The sequence below is a fragment of the Impatiens glandulifera genome, chromosome 1, assembly GCF_907164915.1.
Source record: "Impatiens glandulifera chromosome 1, dImpGla2.1, whole genome shotgun sequence".
Lineage (NCBI taxonomy): Eukaryota > Viridiplantae > Streptophyta > Magnoliopsida > Ericales > Balsaminaceae > Impatiens > Impatiens glandulifera.
Genome location: NC_061862.1, coordinates 12,563,460 through 12,586,739, shown reverse-complemented (window position 1 = coordinate 12,586,739; position 23,280 = coordinate 12,563,460). Strand labels below are relative to the sequence as shown.

The window sequence follows — 23,280 nt, the reverse complement described above, 5'->3', positions numbered from 1 at the left end:
GAGGAGTCTACTCGCGCTTCTTCAAACCTAGGCATCTGATGAAGATAGACGTTTACTCACGCTTCTTGAGTTGTACATGCGCATAGACAATTACACAACTTAGTTTTGTTCACGAACACATCATTAAAACTATGTCGTATTGATTTAAACTTATTTTATTCACTTAATTTCCTTTTAATCAATTAAAACATTTTTCTTATTTCAACTTAATTAATTTTATCTTTTTCTTTATTTAACTTAATATAACAATTTCCCCATTTTTGATAATGTTAAAACTAAGTTAAAAACAGAAGATTAAAAGGTAAGTAGTATATTTATATAAATATGAAATACACAAAATATACAAGGTTTGAGATTCCCCCTTTTAATTGTCGAAGAGATATCTTTCCCAACCTCGACTTTCTCCTTGCTGACCTCCTCCTCGGTCTAGTTTCCTTGTGGTTCGATTACCCCGACTGCAACCATCTCTTCCCCCTCGACCGCTATTTTCTCCCTTTTTAACATTATCAACAGCGGCTTCATTAGCTTCAGTAGATTCAATTCGTTTTACTAATGCATAAGTATCTTCAATGCGCCTGGCTGCTTCTCCGGCATGATCAATGCGCTCAGCTTCTACTCTCTTGAGGGATTTGGATATTTCGAGCAACTGAAGGCTGAAAATATCCATTCTTCCAACGAGATTTTTGTGGTGGTCGAAGGCAGTTTTAAGAAGAGTAGATTTCATCCTGGTCATCGCATCCCGAATGAACGACACTTCAATAGAAGTCCTCGATATTTCTTTCTAGGCAATTGCCTACGTCGAGGCAATATCGATTGTTGCCTTAGAGTTCAAAGCAGACTGCTCCATCAGAAACTCATATTTATCATAGATAGTTGTGATGCTCAGAAGCATAGGCGCAAGAGCTCTAATGATGAAGTTGTGAAGATTCATCGTTCCCTGAGAGGACTCCTTAGGGGAAGTGGGAGCCAAAGACACAAGATAGGAACCAACAAAGAGGATGAGAAGAAGGGAGGGACGGAAACTTACCTCGATCTCAGACGGCTCTAGTTTTCCTTTGGAAGATGAGGCTCGAGGCACCTTGGACAATGCCCGAGACTCACCGTCTGCTCCTTCAATCTCTTCGCATAGATCCTTTAGAAATTCCGTCACATCTTCAGAATTTATGAATTTAGCAAGGAGGGATTTCTTGGATGATGATGGGGTAGAGCGTTTGGATTTAAGGGAGGATCGCCTCTCTTCAGACGTTTGGTAATGAATTTTTTTTTTCACGCTAGCATTCTCTTCGTCGCTCCTTTTTTGGGGGAAATTAAAGGAGAATTAGAATGACACATCACATCAATGTTCCGCTTAAACTCTATGAAATTGAATCGCTACATCTATATTATTAGAAAAAATAAATAAATGCATATACAAGATGTTTTCTATCTTTTGTTTGAATATTGGTTAGACAGACAAAAAAAAAAAAAATAATAATAATAATAATTAGAGTGGAAGATTATAAAAGGATTAATTTTCTATCTTTATTACAGAGAATTTAATATAAAATATATCAAAGAAAAAATGGTAGTTTTTACGGAGAATTTAATATAAAATATTAAAAAAAAAATTGTGTAGTTTGAGAGAATCAAATTAAGTGCAATATATATATATATTAAAAATTATTTAGACAACTAATACAAGGTTATTATTATTTTTAAAATTTTGAGATAAATAAATATTTGATAGATAAAAAATTATTTTTTAACTATGCTTAACTAAGTAAAATTCCTACATATATTATATATAACTAAATTATACAAAAATGGTATTACCAATATTCAAATTTATTTATTTTCTACATTTCTTCTAAATATGTTAGGATAAATCTCAATCAAATCATCTTATAATATTTGCTTGATATGATTTTAAAAGATGAACTAATATATATATATATATATATATATATATATATATATATATATATATATATATATAATTTTTTTTAAAAGGATAAGACATTTTATTAAATTACACTTTTATGAAGTTGTAAAAATTGTGTTGAAAATAATTCAATGATAAATATTCAAAACAAGTTACATACAAGTTAATATAAATTTCAAATAGGACAAAAACATAGTAGAACCACCTAATACTTCCAAGAAACAATGACTAGACAAATTATGCAAAAATATTTATTAAATTTTATTATTTAGAGAAGATTAAGATGAACTCCATCATTATAACATCCATACTTAAATTATGGTATTGTAAAAACTAAACATTTAATCTTATATGAAAAACTTTTTTTTCTAGTTACACTTATCAGTTATTATAATCCATATTTTGTTAAAATTATATATGAATTATTGTATATATTTATATATTAATAAAATTGTATAATTAAATTTGTTTTTGTAGCACTAAGTATGTGTAAAACTTGGTATTCATTTCTTTTTATATTCGTCCACTCTAATTTAAGACTAATTTAAGACGTTTAAAATAAAAATTGAATAAGAGACTTTTTAATCTCTTATAAACTAATTTTGTCTCTTAAATTACTTTATTAAGTTAAATAATTTAATATCTAGTTAATTCAAATAATAAATTTGTATAAAAAGTTTATACTTCCCAAATAAAAATAAAAAATAAATCCACAAGAACTCAATTTTGAAACAATAACATTAGAAATCAAGCCTAAACAGCACCGAACTCTGATACTGAATATACTAAATTGAATGCTTAGAAAAGTTTTGTATAATTCTCCTTCTCGACTGCCGATCGTCTTCGTTAATCAACAATGATTTACAGCAAGATTTGGCAAAAATTGCCACGCAGCTATGGCCGACGGTGCCTTTCACGCTCCTTCTCCGTTCACCCTCTTACTCTATCGCCTTCCCCAAATTGCCGGAGCACCGGTGAGCTTCTTAGGATTTCTTCTCTGGGTTCCACGTTTGGACAAACAAAGACGCTTCTTTTCTCGTTTAGAAGCCCTATTTACGTGAGCATCTCTTGTATTAATTAGTATTCTTATCTATCATGTATGAATTAGCTTTAAAATTTGATTATATTTGCTGGGTTGGTGTTCTTTGCTTATCAGAAATATGATCTACTGATTTTCATGGAAAATGATCGAAATCAGTTTCTTATAGCTCTGCTTAATCTGCTGTTACTAGTCTTTGAACCAAGCACAAGGCTAGTAGTACCCTAAACTATGCTTATCAGATGATCTTGGTAACATAGAGTTTTCCAAAGAACACCGAATTGTAGTTCATGGGTTATTTTGGTTGTTTAGTTTTACCATGTGATTTTTCCTTGGGGAAGCTTTTCTATTCGCATTACTAACATATGACTTATTTTCTCATGTTGAAGACGACCTTTCATGCTGATAATCAATATAGGTGTTGCTTCTCAACACTTTCTTTGTTGGATCATCAAGTTGGTGGGATTGTTGATGTCCCTTTGGCACAAACAGGTGAAGGTATTGCTGAATGTGAGCTTCTCAAGTGGTTTGTGAAGGAGGTTGGTTGATTAGAAGTTTAAAGACTTTGATTCATTGATTGAATCCAAGGTTTAGTTTACTGGTTATTATATATTCAGACTTATCAGCATGATTGTAAGTTGTCCGTGACAGGGGGATGAGGTTGAAGAATTTCAACCACTTTGTGAAGTCCAGAGTGACAAAGCAACAATGGAAATAACTAGTCGTTACAGAGGAAAAGTGTTCCAGATTCTGCATTTTCCTGGCGGTATAGTGAAGGTGCCTGTGTTTTTTTTTTTCTTTTACTTCATATTTTTTCACATTGCATATGTTGGTGTTGAAACTTTACTTTAAAACCAGGTTGGGGAAACCCTTATTAAGATGATTGTTGAAGAACAGATGGATTTGAATCAGACCTGTGACAGCAATATGGAGAAGGCAGTAGAATCTGAGATATGTGATTTAATTGTTGAGAAATTTGGTGGAGTTCTCTCCACTCCAGCAGTCAGAAACCTGGCTAATCAATATGGAGTAAATATTAATGATGTACATGGGACTGGTAAGGATGGAAGAGTACTTAAGGAAGATATAGTCAAACACGTTGAAAATCAAGGAACCGTTAAAGAAGTGATTACTAGTAAATTTTCAGACGTAGAGGAACTCCCTGAAGTACGAGCTCCAAATGTATGTGATTTTGAGGACAAGACGATCCTTTTGAGGTAATTATAAAGCTGTTGGAACCGGATTAAACAAGAGTAAGTGTGTGTATTCATTCATTCATACATGGTGCTAATGAAAATGTTATTTGTTTTTGTTTATCCAGGGGATACCATAGAGCTATGGTTAAATCAATGAGTTTGGCTGCAACTATTCCACATTTTCATTATGTAGAAGATATAATCTGTGACGCTCTCCTGGAACTGAAATCCTCTTTCCAAAATGAGAATTCTGATTCGGAAGTGAAGTATACGCTTCTCCCTGTGTTGATAAAGTCACTTTCTATGGCCTTGAACAAATTTCCCTGGATGAATAGCAGCTTTGACGAGCCAATGCAATCAGTTATTTTGAAAGGTTTACATTGTCTAGCTAAATGTAAAATTGATTATCATTAGAATTGACTGACTAATTGTTTTCTTTCTTTGTATTATAGGATCTCATAATATTGGAATTGCAATGGCCACCGAACATGGTCTAGTCGTACCAAACATTAAGCGAGTTCAGTCTCTATCTATCTTGGAGGTAACTACATCTTTCTATCTAGTTCTATGAAGTATGTCAGAAGGGAAAAAACACTAAAAGTTTAAAATGATCTGCATGAATTGACTTCTCAATGATGATCCTGTTTGGGTGCTTGTAATTTTCATTTTATTTTGAATTTAGGAAATTAGCACGAGTCAAAACTTTTTTCACTTAAAAGTGTGATTAAATAGTATGAAACTTCGCTTGATATAAAGAATTGTCCACGAGACAAGACTTTTTTCACTTAAAAGTGATTAAATAATATGAAACTTCGCTTGATATAAAGAATTGTCCCACTTTTTATATTTGTAATCTTACAATTTTACCCTTGCTGTACATTGACTATTCTATTGGAGGATAAGGTGGAATGAGAAGGGTCTTTATGAAATTCCACCATAAGGTGAGCCATAACTTTTCACTAAGAAAGTGTGGAACAGTGGGCCAAAAGGTGGGCAAAAATTTTGGATTGTGATCCAAACTTTATGCCAAACCTATAATTGATTTGACAAATACCAAAACATGCCAGCTAACTCATAATCCTATGTCCTGCCTTCATTAATTGTAGGTGCAAATATGCTTTGCTTTACATTGTAAGTATCTTTTTGTCAACAGATCACGAAAGAACTCTCACGACTACAGAAATTGGCTGCGGTTAACAAACTGAGTCGTGATGACATTTGTGGTGGGACAATCACTTTAAGCAATATTGGATCTATTGGAGGGAAATTCGGTTCACCTCTCGTAAACGTGCCAGAAGTCGCTATAATTGCTCTTGGTAGAACAAGGAAAGTTCCTCGTTTCGACGATCATGGCAATGTTTACCCAGCATCAGTCATGAGTGTAAATATAGGCGCAGATCATAGAGTGTTGGAAGGAGCAACAGTCGCAAGATTTTGCAACCAATGGAAGCTACTAATTGAGAAACCCGAGTTGTTGGTTCTCAACATGAGATAAAAAATAAATTGAACATAATAATATGTGTTTTAATAATGGATTGATTTCAATATTAACTAGATTGATGAACTTATTATGGGTCCTATTTATAAAACATCTTCTCTTCATGTGTTTTTTCTTTAGTATTTTTAAATTAAATCAAATTTAAATGTTCAATAAAATAATATGTATTTTAAAATTGGTGAAATAAATATTGGAACGTTACATATGAATGGGCTTTTTTCTGTAGAAGAACATGGAAAGATTCTCATATGCAGAGAAACAAATAAATGAAAACAGACAATGGAATGAGGTGTGGGGGAGTGCATAACGGATCTATTTTATATTTTCTTTTTCAACACCAATCTTGTGTGGAGTCCACATTGATTGAAAGACTTGTAGTTTATTTTAGATTTTTATTGGGAGTTTTTGAAAAATAAAATATTGTTTGATGAATAAAAATAAGATATTTGAATTTTAATTAGTTAAATTAATATAAATGTTATTTTTTATTTAATATATAAATTTTATAAAAAGAAATTAAAATATTTTGATTAAAAATAGAAAAACTAACTACTAATTTATATGATGCGGGGAGTTTTTATTTTATTTTTATTAATTTTAAATTTAAAATATATTTAATAATTCAATTAAAAAACTATAATAAATCTCTTCTTCTAGTCCAGCGGCAACCAGAGATGAATATTTTCAGTCTCTTTAAGAGATCCAGAGATTAAATGGTTAAGTGTGTTTGCGAGCTATGTGTTTAACCTTTGTGACCATATTTTTAATTTAAAAAAAAATTCAAAAAAATCATTTTTTAATGACAAAACTCAAGTTTCAAATAAATGAAAATGTTAATTCTAAGTATTTTCAAATTGAATATGTATATAATAGAGTAATGATAGAGAGCGGAAAAAAATGACAAGAAAATTTAGGGAAATTATGTGTCATTTCCTGAGTGTTTTGAAAATTTGATAGGAGAGACATCATTTTTTCAAACCACATTTTTTCAAACCACATTTTTTCAGATTTTCAAACCACTCAGAAAATGTCACATAATTTTCTGGATTTTCTTGTCATTTTTTTCTCGCTCCCTATCATTACTCGTATATAATATTTATCTTGACCAAATTATAATATGCTATCTTTTTTTTTTAATTCTTTTTATATTATTATTGAAATTATTAACCTTTTGTTTTATTTAGAGTTTTTGTATCCTAATTCAGATTATTTTTTAAATTAGGATAAATAAATTTTTATTATTAACCTTTTTTTTATTTAGATTATGTTATGTTAACACGTGTAACTCTACTTTTCATAGTTATTAATTAATATCTCTCGTTCTTACCTTATAATATAAAATAAATCTATATGCCCATTTTGGGAGAATTTTAATATTGATTAAGTTACTATCTTCTTTAAAACATATTAGAAATTGAAATAATAATAAGTATTAGAATAAATCCAAACTTCTTGGAGAAACCCTAAAGGGAAGATTAGAGTATTCTTTGTTCTTCTTTAAATTATTTCTCAATTCATTCCATTATTTGAAATGATACATTAAAAAATAATAATAATATAAATTAAAGAGTTAAATAAATAAAAGATAAAAAAGTGTTTTTTAAAACATTAAATGCAATTTAAAAGAATCTAACAATTTAGTTATAGTGTTTATGTAACCGAGTAAATGGGCAAGGTGGTCTTGTAAAATTGAGGGTCCATGTTAAGTTCCCTGAGGGAGAAGTACGGTATCTCTACCTCCCCCTTCCTCGCCGGCGTCAACGGCCGGCTAGTATTCCGAGATGGAGTATTTGAACCGCTTCGGCTCTCCGTCAAGTAAACCGGACCGGATATCGATCCGACGTAATCGCGGCGGCGGTTCTCGTCCGGACGGCGGCTGCCTTGTGGCGACCAGCGATTACGGAAATACATAATCGCGTTCTTCCACCATTTGTTCCTCTTTTGCTGCTTCTTCTTCCTCTTCGATTCGTCCTTTGAGATCGGCTTTTGCAGTTTGAAATTGATGGATCTGGCGTTATTATTATCTCGTCTGTAGTTTCTAGCTTCTTCCAATACCTTTGAATGAAACAGAGGAGATGATGTTTAATTAGATGATGTCGTCGTCGGAAGTTTAATAGAGATGCCGGAGGAGGAGAAATCTGACCTGAAAATAAGGGATCTGATGATCATCGGAAGTGTAATCGGTGAAGTGATGAGACTCTGATATTGGAAAAATTGGATTGTTGTTTGACATTTCTTCTCTGCTTTTTCACTTGAAGATGATCGATCTCTCTGGATTCTCTTTTGGATTTGATATTCAATCTTTTTCCTTTTTCACTGCTAAATGAGCATGATCTTTAGCCGTTATGTATATTTATACACAGTTGGACCAGTTTCAGAGCATGGAGATTGGACATTTTTAGGTTTAGGGTTTGTTTGATGTGACTTATATAATTTGAATCTAGTTCAATTTTGATTTGGAAAAAAAAATTAATAATTAAATAAGGAGTTACGTATATTGAAAATTTAAATGTAAAATAATGTTAACAATATCAAAACAGCTAAATAATATCGCATATTTATAATAATTAAATTTTAACGACAAAAATTTTATAATTTTTTTTATTGTGGTTCAAGAGTTTCGTAGAGTAAACTGTCGCCGACAAACCAATCAAATAGTTTCGTAAGAATCTATATAAAATATTTTGAGTGGCAGTTAAAATTTGTTTTTAACTGAGCTTGATAAGCATTGTGAAAAAAATTATGTCAAGTGGTAACGGATCATTTATATATATGGTCAAAAAGTAAGAAACTAATGGAAATAATGGGATGATATATATAAGAGAGCTTCCAAAAAGATATGTTTGAGTGACTATTTGTTAAAAAAAATAACTTCATCTTATTTGTTTTGTTGTTAAGAAAGAGATAAACACAATTCAGAAAATGATCACAAAAACAATTAGAGGTATAAATAGCAAACAACTCACCAACCATTCGAAATATGATTAGAATTATAAAAATTTGAAATGAAAATTTCGATCCGATTAAAAAAAAATGTCTATCAAACAAAAATACAACACTAACTAAAATCTAAGTTGTGTAAATAAGAATGAGGTGCAATCCTGCGCCAAAATGTCATTAAAAAGACAAATTTTTTTTTTTTTCAATTTATTAATTTTTTAATTATTTTTATTGTTTTTTTGGTTTGAAAGATAAATCTTTTACTTATAAAAGGTAAGATATTAAAAGCCAGATAATCTAATGGAGCTATTTAGTTAAAAAGAATGATTAGAGAGATACAATATTATTTTATTTAAAGCGCTACGAAAATGTTTAAATAATTTGATTGAAGCGCTAAGAAGAATGTTTAAATAATTTGATTGATTATTTATTGGTATGATTAATGGAAGAATATAATATTTGAAAAATTATTTTTTCTTGAATTTGTCTAAATAATTTCTATCTCATCAATTAATAGTATCTTCAATCAAAATACAAAATTTAAACGTTATTATACTCTATATTGTTGTTAATTAGAATATAAAAATAATTATTATTTTGGGTCCATTTGTTTCATAATGGTACAAAATATTGTCACACTTATACTGGATAGCTATGAAGATTGCAACGGGGAATGGGGGTTGGTTGTCCACTTCCAAAATTATTTAATTCATATTTATTTATGGTTCATTTCTTATGCCAACAATTTATTTCGTTTTTATAATATGATAGTAATTTGGAATTTCATTATCATAATTATAGTATTCTATGTTTTGTATTAAAATGACAAAAAGTTGAACTTCTTAATTTAATACATTATATTAATTTTTAAATTATTTTATCATGTCTATAAGTGAAATAATATTTATAAGAGTTTTGAATATTTTCTTTTTCTAAACTAAAAACTTTCAATAGAGGATTTTTAAAAAAATATTGGATTATTTTAAAAAGTTTAATTCGTGTTGATTGTAGGTGATTTTTTATATTAGGACTTAAAATTTATTAATATATAATGATGAAATATTTAATAAAAATATATAATATTTTAGTATTTTGATTAATAAATAAAGTTATATAATTAATGAAATATATTTATTATTATTAAATTAAAAAAATAAAATTGAACAAGACTTAATTGTTTTTTTTTAGATCATTTTAAATTGAGAAAGTGATTTTGGTGAATAAAAATGTGTGATATAAGAAAATATTTAAAAAATTGAAAAAAAATATTATATTTAATTTTACAGAAATTGAGAAAGACAAAAATTTGTGTAAGATCTATACTTTTTACATGTATTTGTTTGTTAAGTTGAGTATTTATTTTTGGATATCTTAAAAAATATATAATATGTGTGAAGAGTTGAAAAACAAATCAAAAGTGAACAAATATGTATTTTATTTTTACAAATGTGGTAAACTAATTTTAAAATAAAACTGCATTCAAATAAAAATATAAACATTTAATAATTTAAGAAAAAATTAAAATAATTAAATTATGATAGTTCTAATATATATTATATAATTCAAAATTAAAGTCCCATTTTATAATAACAATAATAATAAAATTAAAAGGAATTTGTATATTATTACTCTACTGATTTCACATCTTACTCTTGTTTTTACATATTTTTAGTTTATATACTACAATTTGACATTCAATCCCCATAACTTTTAATTGCAAATTCAAAAGAATAAGATCCAGTATAAAATATTTTAAGAAGGGAGGCAGTGTCCGATGCTAGACTGTAAATCAGATGATGGCGCGAGTGATGAAAGAAGAACGCGAGACAAAAAATCAGTAACAAAAAATTGAGTTCCGACTGAAAAAGTGTTCTAAATAGTTGAGTTATTTGATTGGACTCCCAACTATAAAATAAAAAGCCGAGTCTTATTACTACAAGGAGTTTAGAAGTTAGAAGCCTAAACGTTCAGAAACTCAGAAGTGCATAAGCTCAAAAGTCCTTTTTTATTAAATAGGGACATGGTTATCTTATAAAAAGATTTTTGAATTGTTCTCGTTCTTTATAAAATGTGGAGAAAGTGACTTATCAAAACGTATTTGAAAGTCATCTAGCATACACTTGTAGAGAGATAATGAGATCTCTTTTTGTTTAACTCTTATATTCATTTTGTTTAACTCTTATGTTCATTTGTTTCGTGTTTAATATTTGATTGTAGTGAAACTTTTTTTGAACAAAAATCTCGTGGTTTTACTCATTGATTTGAGAAGGTTTTCTACGTTAAATTCTTGGTGTTCTTGTTTTATTTATATTTCCTTTTATGTTTGTTTTTCTCGCTCCTAAAGATTCAATCATGTGAGAATAGTTTATTATCACAAATATGGTGATTATTCCGCTTTATTCCCAACATAAACTTCATTATTCTGTTTTAAGAAAAATGGTTTAAAACTTGAATCACATTCGTGATTAGAAAATTAACGTGGATTGGAGATATTTGTATAAAGTTAATACAAAATTTAAATGGTGTGAAATTAACTTTGATTCCTCTTTAAGTAAATTTCTTCTATAAAAACCGAAATTTCAGAGTCACTGGGAGGTCCTATTTATAGGCAACCCAAGTCTTAGAGATGTCTGAACTCTTTAATTTCGGTTGAGTTTCATTAATATATTTTGTCTTCTTCGACTGAGATCTTCTTCTACTGATTTCCATTTCCAGAAAGTGTGCAAAATGATCACCTTGTCTTGGTGATCATTTTAACTTTTGATTTACTTGATTTGATCGAGTATTGATGAAGTTTGATTTTTTTTTAGTTGGTTGTCTTCTTATATATGCTGCTTCGTCTTCATTTTTCATTTTGATCTGTTTGAGGAATAAGACAAATCACTTGACTTAGGCTTAGTTTGATTTAAGTTAAAAGTTTAAATCAAATTGGTTTAGGCCAGTTTGATTCAATTTGATTTAAACTTTTAGTTTTAGTTTTAAGTTAAATTAGCTTAGACCTGTTTTAATTTTTTTTTTTATTTCCTTCTTATAAAACAAATAAATAATATTATATTTATTTATTTAAATAAAATCAAAATATAAAATTTAAGTGTCTACAAAAATACTCTTTCTTTATAATTTTAACTTAAATCAAACTAGTATAAACAATTTGATTTAAGATTTGAGCTTAAATCAAACTAAGTCTAAGGGGAAATTTGATGGAATAACCCTCATAAGAGGGTTATTACCACTTTTAGTGTACCGTTTATAATTTTTTGATTTTTGACCTTTTGCCAAGGCAAAAGGTCACTTTTGCCCTTAAATAAAAAAAAAATAAATTTTTTTGATTTTCTATTCTCCCCCGTCGTTTCCCTTTCTCCACTTCTCCTTTCCCTCCCTCTCTCTCGTTTCCAACTTCCCGAAGACGACCGATCAACTCCGAAGACGACGACGACGAAAAGCCCCCGAAACATCGACGACGTCCTCTCCCCCGAACCCCGACGAGCCCCCGACGACAAACAAGAGCCCCCGACGAGAATCACAACTCCAGAACGACGAAGGTGAGTTTATCTTCCCCGTTTCTATCCTAGTTCTCCGTTTTATATCCATGCATGCTATAATGGAGGAATGGTTTAGGGTATTGTTTAGGTTTAAGTATGGGTTTAGGTTTAGGTGGGGTTTATTGTTTAGGTTTATTGTTTAGGTTTATTGTTTAGGTTTAGTTTTGGGTTTAAAATGCTTCTGTCGAAGGCTGTTGCAGGCTTCGATGGCGACGATGCATTTTCGCAGCCGACTGTGCATCTGTCGCAGGTGACAGATGTCATATTTCCTTTAAATAAGTGGTATTTACTTTCATTATTCTGACTTATTGATTTTTTGCAGATGGCACCAACCAAATGCAAAAACAAAACTGTAATTGAGAACTTTCCTGGACGTGTTTCATGGAAATCTACTTGCACCTACTTGTTAAAGACCAATGACAAGTTTAATCACTTTGGTCTTATGGAAAGGGCTGTGAAGAGTCAATTTCAGTATCTATTGAAAGCCCCGACTGTCATTTTCTCAGGAACAATAATCCACCAGATGTTGATCAGGAAAAGCAGCTCCAATTCGAAGGGAATAACTTTCTTAGTCAATGGTCAACAGCTTTACTGGGGCATGAAGGAATATGCCTTGGTAACAGGCCTAAATTTTGGAAGATTTCCTGTGATTGAAAACTGGCACGCTGAAGAATGTCCACCCCTAGTCCATAAATACTTTGGTGGCAAAACGGTTGTTAGAGTGACAGAGGTTCAAACTGTTTTCCTCAAATGCTCTGAGAAAGAGGATGCATGGAAGCTTGGGCTCATCAACCTTATTTACCAGTGTCTTTTTGGATCTGATAATAGGGAAGAGGGTATGTTTGAAGATCTTCAGCATGGTGGAGGATATGGAAATATTCCTTCAATTTCCATGGGGAAAGGTGTCATTCAATTCAACTTTGAAGGGTATTGACAAGGACATGAAACATCTTCGGCAGCTATATGTGGAGAAGAAGGAAACCTGCAAGGGGAACTGTGATGTTGCTTATACTATTAGTGGGTTCGCCATAGCCTTCCAAGTTTGGACATATTTGGTTATGAAGACATTTGTCCCCAAATTTGTGGATATGATCGAGGAAAAACATATATGCCCAAGGATATTACTTTTTACAGCCTCTAGAAGCAACACCAACACTAGCCAAGAGGTATCCAATGCCCTTTTCAAATGCAATGTGTTTAACAAGATTCATGAGTCTGAGGAGGAGAAGAGGAACTACCGTGGGGATGAATTTGAAGAAATGGGAGATTACATTTATGATGATTTATTTGAAGTGGATGGTAGGAAGAGAAAGAATGAAGATGGCAGTACTCCCAAACCGACGCCCAAGAGGAGAAAACCAATTAAAATCACACTAGCCAAGAGGACCGAGAAGTCATTTAGTGATGAATCTAGCCAAGACAGCTCTCGGTCTACTACTCGTGAATCTAGCCATGTCCCTTCAGCAACGAGTCCTCAAAAGAAAGAAGACAGTTCTCCTACTAGGCAAGACAATCGGGTGACTGAAGCCTAGAATGATGACAAGTTTGATGAGCTGACAAGGGATGTGAAGGAGCTGAAAACTGAAATGAAGGTAATGAAAGAGGATCAACGGGTTATGTTCAATCACATAATCCAATTATTGGGTGAATTAAAACAACAAAAGAAAGATGTTGCTTATGCTGATGATTTAGTGGAGAAGGATTTGAAGATGAACAAAGATGTTGCTTATGAGAATGATGATGTTGATGATTTCCTAAATGAAAAAGAAGATGCTGCTGATATGAATGATGTTGTTGATCGGTTGAATGAGAAAGAAGATGCTGCTGATGGGTTGGATCTCAACAAAGAATCTGATGAGAATGATGTTGCCGATGGGTTGGAGATGATAAACAATGATGAGAATGATGTTGCCGATGGGTTGGAGATGATAAACAATGATGCTCATGATGTTGGGTTGGAGGATGCTGCTGTTGATGGTTTGGAGATCAACAAAGAAGCTGTTGTTCATGAAAACAAAGATTCTGCTGTTGTTGATGGTTTGGAGATCAATAAAGAAGCTGTTGTTGATGATGATCAAAACAAAGATGATGCTTATGTTGATGGTTTGGAGATCAACAAAGAAGCTGTTGTTGATAATGATGAAATCAAAGATGATGCTGCTGTTGATGGTTTGAAGATCAACAAAGAAGCTGAGGAGAATGAAAACAAAGATGATGCTGTTGTTGATGGTTTGGAGATCAATAAAGAAGCTGAGGAGAATGAAAACAAAGATGATGCTGCTGTTGATGGTTTGGAGATCAACAAAGAAGTCGAGGAGAATGAAAACAAAGATGATGTTGATGTTGATGTTGATGTTGATCTTGTTGATAAGAATGCTGAGTTGGGAAAGAAAGAATTGGCCACGAAGAAGAAGAGGAAGGTGGTTTTGACCAAAAATAGGTTACAACAGTTGGGCAAAAAAAGGAAGATGGATGAAGAGGCTGAGTTGGGAAAGAAGAAGGATGAAGAGGCTGAGTTGGGAAAAAAGAAGGATGAAGAGGCTGAGTTGGGAAAGAAGAAGGATGAAGAGGCTGAGTTGGGAAAGAAGAAGGATGATGATGTATTGGTATTGACTCCAACAAGATTTCATGGACAGAGTTTTCGGAGAAAGAAGAGGTCCACACAATTGGGGAACTACACAGATCCTAATGGAAAATCCTTTAAACTCATTGATCCAGTAACTGTCAATCCTCTTTTAGATTATGATAGTGAACTGTTGGATGAGTTGAAACAATGGCTGAAGCTGGAGGATGAAGACAAGATAAATCTGGTTTTTTTCCATGCTGGTCGAGATTTGTTTAACAGAATGTTGAGGCCTCAGAATTGGCTACATGATCACGTAAGTTTTTGTTGTTGAAACTGTTTTTGGGTATTGTATTAACAGCAGGACAAAGAGAAATAGCAGGAATTGCATCTGTCGCAGGCGACGGTGCGTCTGTCGCAGGCGACGATGCATCTGGCGCATGCGACGGTGCATCTGTCGCAGACGATTAAGTATTGTCGTCTGCGACAGATGCACCGTCGCCTGCGACAGATGCACCGTCGCATGCGATAGATGCACCGTCGCATGCGACAGATGCACCGTCGCCTGCGACAGATGCAATTCTGTGCTTAATTCATTTGATGTTCTGTGCTTAATTCATTTGATGCTCTGTGCTTACTTCATTTTCTCGAATCTGTCGCAGGAGATAGATGCAACATGTTACATTCTTAAAAAAAGGGTTGCCAATTTCCCCAAGACTTATCAACCGATGGATTTCTCAATATGTGATTGTAATGTCTCTACGAGGTTGTCGTTACGTTATTCAAAGTTCTCCAAAAATCCACAAACATACCAATTCGACGATGACTTGATGGAATATTTCAGGGGTGATGAAGGAAAATTGATGACTTCTTGGATGATTGTAGATAAAGTATATTTCCCTATGAATCTAAATATGAAACATTGGGTCCTGTGTGAGGTGCAACTACAAGATTGGTGCATCAATGTTTATGACTGCGAACAATGATTTATCAAAAAGAATTACTATGACAAGTTCATGAAACCACTATGTGAAATGATTCCATATATGTTTCTATTTGGAACGATCGAGTTTGACAGGATCAAGTATCCTAAGTTCAGTTTGGAAGGAATGTCATATGTTGTAATACCACACCCAAGAGTCCCCAAGTGCACGAAGAGTGGAGACTGTGGTCTTTTTACAATCATGTATTTGGAGTACCTTACTGCCAAATTGGATATATCAGCTGTGACAACAGAAAACATGGTTTTTTGGAGACAAAAATGGGCAGTTAGGTTATTCCACCATATAATAGACCCATAGAAAATGGACATAATTTAGCTATGTATATTTTTGAATGTAAACCATATGTATTTATTTTTTAATGTAATTTAGTTTGCAGTTGTATTATTTTGAATGCAAATGGGTTATATATATAATGTAGTATAAATATAATGTAGTATATATATAATCAAACACAAAACATAAATGAAATGCATCTGTCGCAGGCGACGGTGCATCTGTCGCAGGCGACAGTGCATCTGTCGTCTGCGACAGATGCATTCCTGCTATTTCTCTTTGTCCTGCGACAGATGCATTCATGCATTCCTGCAATCCTGTTATTTCTCTTTGACAACAGATGACAACACTTAAACAGATGATCAAAATACAAAAACAGTTTGATCAAAACCCTAAAACAGTTTGATGTGCATACAAAAACAGTTTGATCAAAACCCTAAAACAGTTTGATGTGTATACAAAAACAGTTTGATCAAAACCCTAAAACAGTTTGATGTGCATACAAAAACAGTTTGATGTACATACAAAAACGGTTTGATCAAAACCCTAAAACAGTTTCATGTACATACAAAAATGGTTTGATCAAAACCCTAAAACAGTTTCATGCCAAAGATTGGGCACTTGATTGTGAAGGTTGTGTAGATTGGGCACTTGATTGTGAAGGTCTTGTAGTAGATGGTGCAGGCATGACTGCTAAGCATGTTGCTCTGTTATGACCTAGACCCCCACATGAGCCGCACCGTCTCCGTTCTTTACGAACCTCACCTTGTGATGATCTACGTTTTGTTGTTGGTCGTCCTTTCTTAATCTTCACGGGGGGTTTTAGGCAGACTCGTTTCTTGCTATGTTCGGGAATGTCCCAAGCTTCATTATGATGAAAAACTGGATAACATGTCTCCGCATAAGCCATGCACCACGATTCAGTTGAGTAAAACCTGAAAAATTATACAGTGATAACATAAATTGAAAATAACATAAATTCAACATAAGATAAATTGAACATAACTTATGGAACATAAATTATCTAACTTTGCGCACAACTCATATGGAACCGATTTCCGGAAACGGGTAGCAGCCAGGGCATGCGTACAAGGAAGACCGGATACATCAAATACCCTACAAGTACAAGTTCGACCCTTGAAGTCAACTTGAAAATCAAATTCACCGTCATGCACATGGAATTGAAATCGATTAAGTGGATAAACGCTGTAGAATCTAGCATTTTCGTCTTCCTCACGTAATAACTTTTCATAATATGGAGATAAATGTTCGTTGTAGTTGGTTGATTTTTCTCTTCTATGATAAAACCAATCTTGTATTGTGAATCTTAAATAGTCAGCTAATGTTGTTATGGGATATTTCCTAGCTTCTCTACACTAACTATTAAAACTCTTAGCGTAATTACTTGTCATTTGATTGTATCGCGAACCGGGGAAAAAAGCACGACTCCATCTCTCCACTCCAATTTGTTCCAAATATTGAGCAAACCTAGGGTCTTTAGTTCTGATCTTGTCAAAATGCTTCTGAAACGTGGACTCGGTGTATGCGCGAGAAGCCAAATCAAACTCAATATGGCAGTTATCAGTTTTAAATTTGGCCATTATATTCATTTTGATGTGGTATGTGCATGCACCGTGATGTGCTTCTGGAAAAACCGCGGACAAGGCGTTGGCAATACTTGGGTGTCTATCGGATATGAAGACGAGATCCGGGACTGATCCAATTGCCAACCTTAGTTGTTGCATGAAATATGTCCAAGAGTTATTATTCTCTGAATCAACGACACCAAAAGCAACGAGATATAGTTGCTCGTTCGCATCCAATGCTATCACAACCAGTAGTTGACCTCCAACTTTGTGCTTAAGGAAGCTGACATCGATGCACAATACAGGACGACAACATCCTATGAAACCCCTAATTGAAACCCCTAGAGACATGAACATATACCTGAAGTGTCCTTCCTCATCCGTCTGGATGTCAGTTATGGTACCTGGGTTCTTCTTCTGCAACATGAACAGGTAGGATGACAATTCACCATAGGAATCCTCCACAGTTCCTCGCACCGCCATTAAGGCATTTTCCCTTGACCTCCAAGCCTTATTATATGTCAAAGTTAACCCATAACTTGTATGCATGTCTTCCATTATTTTTTTAGGCATGTGGTCATGGTGATGGTCCATGTATTTACGTTTGATATACACCGCAATTACCCATGATGGTGCTTGCCTCACATTGTCTTGTCTCGTCAAAATTGAGCATGTGTGTTCTTTTACAAATTTTCTGATCTCAAACATCTCCGAGAATTTTCCTTTCTTAGCACGCAATTTCCACTTGCAGTTCTCAGCCATACATTTTACAAACCAAAGATTTTTTTGTTGACTTCACCACTTTAAGGACAAAGTGATTAGACATCGCATGTCTATGCAACCTCAATTGTATTTCATTTTTGTTATCAAAAAACGTACCCACTTCCAATGAATTTTCAATTAATGGAGGAGGAGTTTCGATCTCGGGTGGTTCATATGAGAAGTAGTGTTTGGTTCCCTCAGTATGGCTGAATGTATTCCTAACATGGGAAGTGCTTGGTTGACTTGGGAAGACATTTTCCTGCTCAAAAACATCTTGCTCCTCACATACATCTCTTTGCTCAAAAACATCTTACTGCTCAAATATATCTCGCTGCTCAAACACATCTTGCTGCTCAAACAAATCTTGCTACTCAGATACATCTTGTTGCCTTGGGAATACATCTTGCTGCTCAAATACGTCGCACTACTCAAATACATCTCGATGCCTTGGTAAGATATCTTGCTGCTCAAATATGTCATTTTCTGGTCTTTCACTTTGTTGAGTTGAAGGTATTGACTTCTCTACTAAGGAGACACATAGCGGGGCGCGATGATTGGGCAGTGAAGATGAGAGTTCTTGTAAATAGAACGCCACATCGCTATCTCCAATGATTGTTGCAGGAGGAGAATTGATCATTAACATATTATACTTTACCTTGAACACTAAGTCATATCTTAGTTTGTCCACACCAATAGAATTATAGACAATTGAAGCTAACTCTTCATATGTAGCATTTCGGGGTACATTCACACCACGACACGAACTTGAGACAAAAGAACTAACCCACAATCATCAGTTTTCCAGTCTCCATCAAAGAGGAGAAAAACACAAACATTCATGTGATCTGCAATTGATAAAAATTCACAGAAGTCAGTGACAGTGACCAGTCAGTGTTAATTGCAAGGAGGAAAATGCAAGGAGGAAAATGCAAGGAGGAAAATGCATCTGTCGCAGGCGACAGTGCATCTGTCGCAGACGACGATGCATCTGTCGCAGGCGGGAAATACATCTGTCGCAGACGACGATGCATTTCCGGCCTGCGACAGATGCATCGTCGTCTGCGACAGATGCATCGTCGTCTGCGACAGATGCACTGTCGCCTTCGTCACATTCGTCGGATGTATAAATCACTGTAAAACAAATCAGCCAAGCTCTAAAACCATTATTCCATGACCTAACCTACATCCTAGACTCTAAACGACGAAACCCTAAACATTCATCCATTTCCACGATAAAACGACGAAGATAGGTAGCGTCTAACCTGAATGTTGAAGACGTTCCGGTTTTGTTGATGAAGGACGTTGATGATGAAGGAAGCGTTGATGATGAAGAACCTTGATGAAGGAAGCGTTGATGATGAAGGAAAGTTGATGAAGGAAGGACGGGGAAAGGACGGTTGGTGGAGAGGAGGGAAAGGGGGACAAGAAACTGAAAGGCGCACTGACATTTCAAATTTTTTTATATTTTTTTTTATTTAAGGGCAAAAGTGAAGGTCAAAAATCAAAAAATTATAAACAGTATGCTAAAAGTGGTAATAACCCTCCTATGAGGGTTATTCCATCAAATTTCCCAGCCTAAGTCTAGTAGCTTGTCTTCTCCTCAAAAAGATCATAATGAAGACGAAACATCAGATAAGAACTTAAAAATTCAAACTTTTGGGCTTATTTTTCATGACTCTATGTTTTATTATTTTTAAAAATCTTAACCATTTAATGTTTTATATGATAAGCTAGAGGTTACAATTTTCTTTTGTGACTCAACTAGGAGAAATCTTATAACTTAATATAAAAAACATTTTGAACATAACAATGTAATTATTATGATCAATTGATATTAGATTTATAACTTTATTATTTTATTAAATTATGATATAAATAATAATATTTTATATTTTTAATTAAATACAATATAGTAAATGATTAATAGTTAAAACTAATTTTGTACAATAATAATTTTATTTACGAAAAAAAAAGATAGTCAAGACATTTGTATTTATAATACTAGATGAATTAGACGTATAAATTAATAAAAATTTATTTAAATATATATATTATAAAATAATTTGGATCATTTAATCATGTTAATAAATATAGTTATTTTTTATAAATATATATATATATATATATTTTCTCTCTTTTTATTAATTAATTTATCAATTTCTTTTTTTATTTATTTATTAATTAATTAATTTTTCTTCTTTTATTTTTTTCTTCGATTATATTGTTGTGAAGGTTTTTTCTTTAATTAATCAATTTCTCTTTCTATTTATTTATTTATTAATTAATTAATTTCACTCTATTTATTTATTTTTCTTCATTAGATCTATTTATAGGTTAGCATTTGTTATTTGATTATTTTAATTTTCTTTCTTTATATGAAGAGTTAATACTTGGATATTATAATGACTCATCTCTTTAATAATAAAAGACCATTAAATTTAGATAATAATAAATATTAATTCATCAAACAGCAAAGAGTAATAATCAAGATAATACAAAAAAAACAAATTTAAAAAATAATAACTAGTGATTTTGTTTGCTATTATTATAAACCTGAATAAAAAATTAAATAAAAAGATTATTAAATTATTTTTTGTTTAAATTAAAGAAAATAAAAAACATCTATTCACAGAAATTATAAAAAGAAAAATAAATAAATGAAAAAAAAGTAATTAATTAATAAAAAAATAAAACTTTATTAATTAATAAAAAGAAAGAATAATAAAAAATAAATATTTAATTAAGAAATATATAAATTTTAAGAAAATAAATTTGTTAATGTTTATTAATAGAAGCTAAATGAGTCAATATTTTTTATTTTATATTAGTTATGTTTATATGTACTTTTATTAGTTAATACATATAACTGAGCTACTTGTAATATATATGCTTATTTTTTTTTTTCTTTATTCATCAAAACAATATCATGATAATGATTACACACTCTAACTAAACATTAGACTTCTATGATTTTATCAATTATATTTATTCTCATTTATCATATTTATCAATCTTATTTATATTTTAATTTTTTTTTGTTTGAATTAAGTCTCACATAAAATTATAAATTTAAACGCTGAGATTATAAATAAGGTTAAGGAGTTAGATAAAAAAAATTATGTTTAAACACAAAATGTGTATAATTATGTTATTTTTACGTTAGTTTATTAATTAAAATTACGACAACAACATGTTATTACGCAAACGCTAATAAACTCAATTTATATAAATCAAGCACACCCTAACTTTTAAAATCATAAATAATTTAGCTATAAATTATAATTTATATTTAAATAATTAAATTTTCAACAAACAATTAAATTACAACATCTTAACTTGTAAGGCCTCAATTTGGACATGTTTTTTTTATTTTAAATGATCTTTAGTGGTTTTTTTTGAAACTTTTATTATCAAATGAGCTTGTCCAATTTTCGATTTTTAATTTTTTAAAGATTAGTTATTTATTTTAAAATTATTTTAATAGTCTAAATCACCTAACCTTCTTTTTCTTTTAATAATGTAAGAGAGAACAAAAAATGCTAAAATTCATTTTGGTTCATTGTTTCTTGACACTCGGAAAATGACTTTCGCGATATGTCCAGTTAAAAAATAGTATTTATAAAATTTTGATTATTTAGAAAATTAAATTTTATGTTTTTTTATACAATTATTTTTCTAAATTCTAAACATGTATTTAGATTTAATATTTTAATTTTAAAATATTAAAATAATGTCAAGAATCGTTAAAAAAGGGTATTTGAAAATATCAATGAATTAGATTTAAAAATTAAATCCAAATAAGTGTTAATAATTTTTTTATTTATTTTACAAATATTTTAAAGATTTTTTATACTCTTATTTTAAAAAAAATACTTTGAAGCCTTTAAATATTTATAAAAAATAAATTAATTAAATGGGAGGTAAAAGGGGGAGGCTAAGGCCATTTCGACCTGGCGCGAGATAAACCATCGGTTCTTGGGAATGGTTGCATGAACGCGGTTTGGACCGGGGTCAACGGGAACTGAGCAAGGGTCAACGCGGAGGGAGGAACTATGGTAAACTAGACACAACACGTGCTAGACTTAGGCGTAGGAGGGTTAAGTTGCTCTTCATCTTCAATCTCCTAGTGCACATTTGTTTTGGGTATGTTTGAGGCTTCAAATAGGAAGTTTGATTTCTTCTGTAGAATAGACCACCATTTAACCCATCGAGGCCTCGTTGAAACCTTGATAGAAAACACATGTTTTAGTAGGAAAAATCAATTTTGTGATTTAGGATTCCAATTTGAATTTGGAGCTTATAGAAAGCTTTTAACTTTATTAGGTGACAGAGAATTGGGCTGTCCCATTCCATATAGAAAAAATGTTGAAAAAAAATTGATGTCTTAATTTTATTTAAAATAAATTATTAAAAAAAAAGATGTTTTTGATAGGATTTGAACCCATAACCAAATAAAATTAATTTTTTTTAATTTTTAACTAATAGACTGCATATTATTATATTAAAAAACTTATAAATTTAACTAAAATACTATTATTTTTTATTAAATGGGCTGCCATGGAAAATGGGCTGTCCTAGCCCGTCGGCTTATCGGGTTTACCCTAAGTCCGACCCTTATCTTATTAGAACTAAAACCAATGGATTAAAATAGGCTAACTTAACATTTAGATGAATTTAAAAAATAAAACCAGAGAGCTTTTTAAGAAAAAAAAATGATTTTTGTCGAAAATTACCAAATCACTCAGGAATTGATTTCAAAATGTTCTTAACATTATTTACAAATGGTTGGGAAGCTAATTAAATCTGCATTCTTGAGTTAGAATTCAAGAAAAGAGATACAACTTTTTGAAATTTAAAAATTAAAATTAAGTATTTTGATTTAGATTGATTCATTCGATTTGAATTTGGCAAAAAGTTTACCAATGATTCAATTCAAATCGAGAAATAGAACAATCA

At 31.7% G+C, this 23,280-nt stretch overlaps 2 protein-coding genes across 2 annotated transcripts; one reads left to right on the top strand and one right to left on the bottom strand.

Annotated features, from left to right (window-relative positions):
• The first annotated feature begins 2,691 nt into the window (after positions 1 to 2,691).
• Positions 2,692 to 5,803, top strand: LOC124919742 (lipoamide acyltransferase component of branched-chain alpha-keto acid dehydrogenase complex, mitochondrial-like). The gene is made up of 7 exons (XM_047460067.1): positions 2,692 to 2,978; positions 3,350 to 3,499; positions 3,612 to 3,737; positions 3,819 to 4,177; positions 4,282 to 4,529; positions 4,609 to 4,697; positions 5,310 to 5,803. Exons 1-7 carry the CDS (start codon positions 2,778 to 2,780, stop codon positions 5,649 to 5,651), a joined length of 1,515 nt encoding a protein of 504 aa, XP_047316023.1. The 5' UTR covers positions 2,692 to 2,777; the 3' UTR covers positions 5,652 to 5,803.
• A 1,351-nt stretch (positions 5,804 to 7,154) lies between these two features.
• Positions 7,155 to 7,972, bottom strand: LOC124913318. Its single transcript, XM_047454093.1, has 2 exons — positions 7,798 to 7,972; positions 7,155 to 7,709 (listed from the first exon to the last, which is right to left on the bottom strand). The coding sequence occupies exons 1-2, from the start codon at positions 7,885 to 7,887 to the stop codon at positions 7,305 to 7,307; spliced, it is 495 nt and encodes a 164-aa protein (XP_047310049.1). The 5' UTR covers positions 7,888 to 7,972; the 3' UTR covers positions 7,155 to 7,304.
• Positions 7,973 to 23,280: the final 15,308 nt, after the last annotated feature.

What these genes read in the sequence shown, in the direction of transcription:
- LOC124919742 (XM_047460067.1), top strand. Translation starts at nt 2,778, where the DNA reads ATGATTTACAGCAAGATTTGGCAAAAATTGCCACGCAGCTATGGCCGA. An exon ending in CGTTTAGAAGCCCTATTTAC is followed by an intron (nt 2,979 to 3,349) that starts GTGAGCATCTCT and finishes CTCATGTTGAAG; the next exon opens with ACGACCTTTCATGCTGATAA. An exon ending in TCAAGTGGTTTGTGAAGGAG is followed by an intron (nt 3,500 to 3,611) that starts GTTGGTTGATTA and finishes TGTCCGTGACAG; the next exon opens with GGGGATGAGGTTGAAGAATT.
- LOC124913318 (XM_047454093.1), bottom strand. Translation starts at nt 7,887, where the DNA reads ATGTCAAACAACAATCCAATTTTTCCAATATCAGAGTCTCATCACTTC. An exon ending in ATCAGATCCCTTATTTTCAG is followed by an intron (nt 7,710 to 7,797) that starts GTCAGATTTCTC and finishes TTTCATTCAAAG; the next exon opens with GTATTGGAAGAAGCTAGAAA.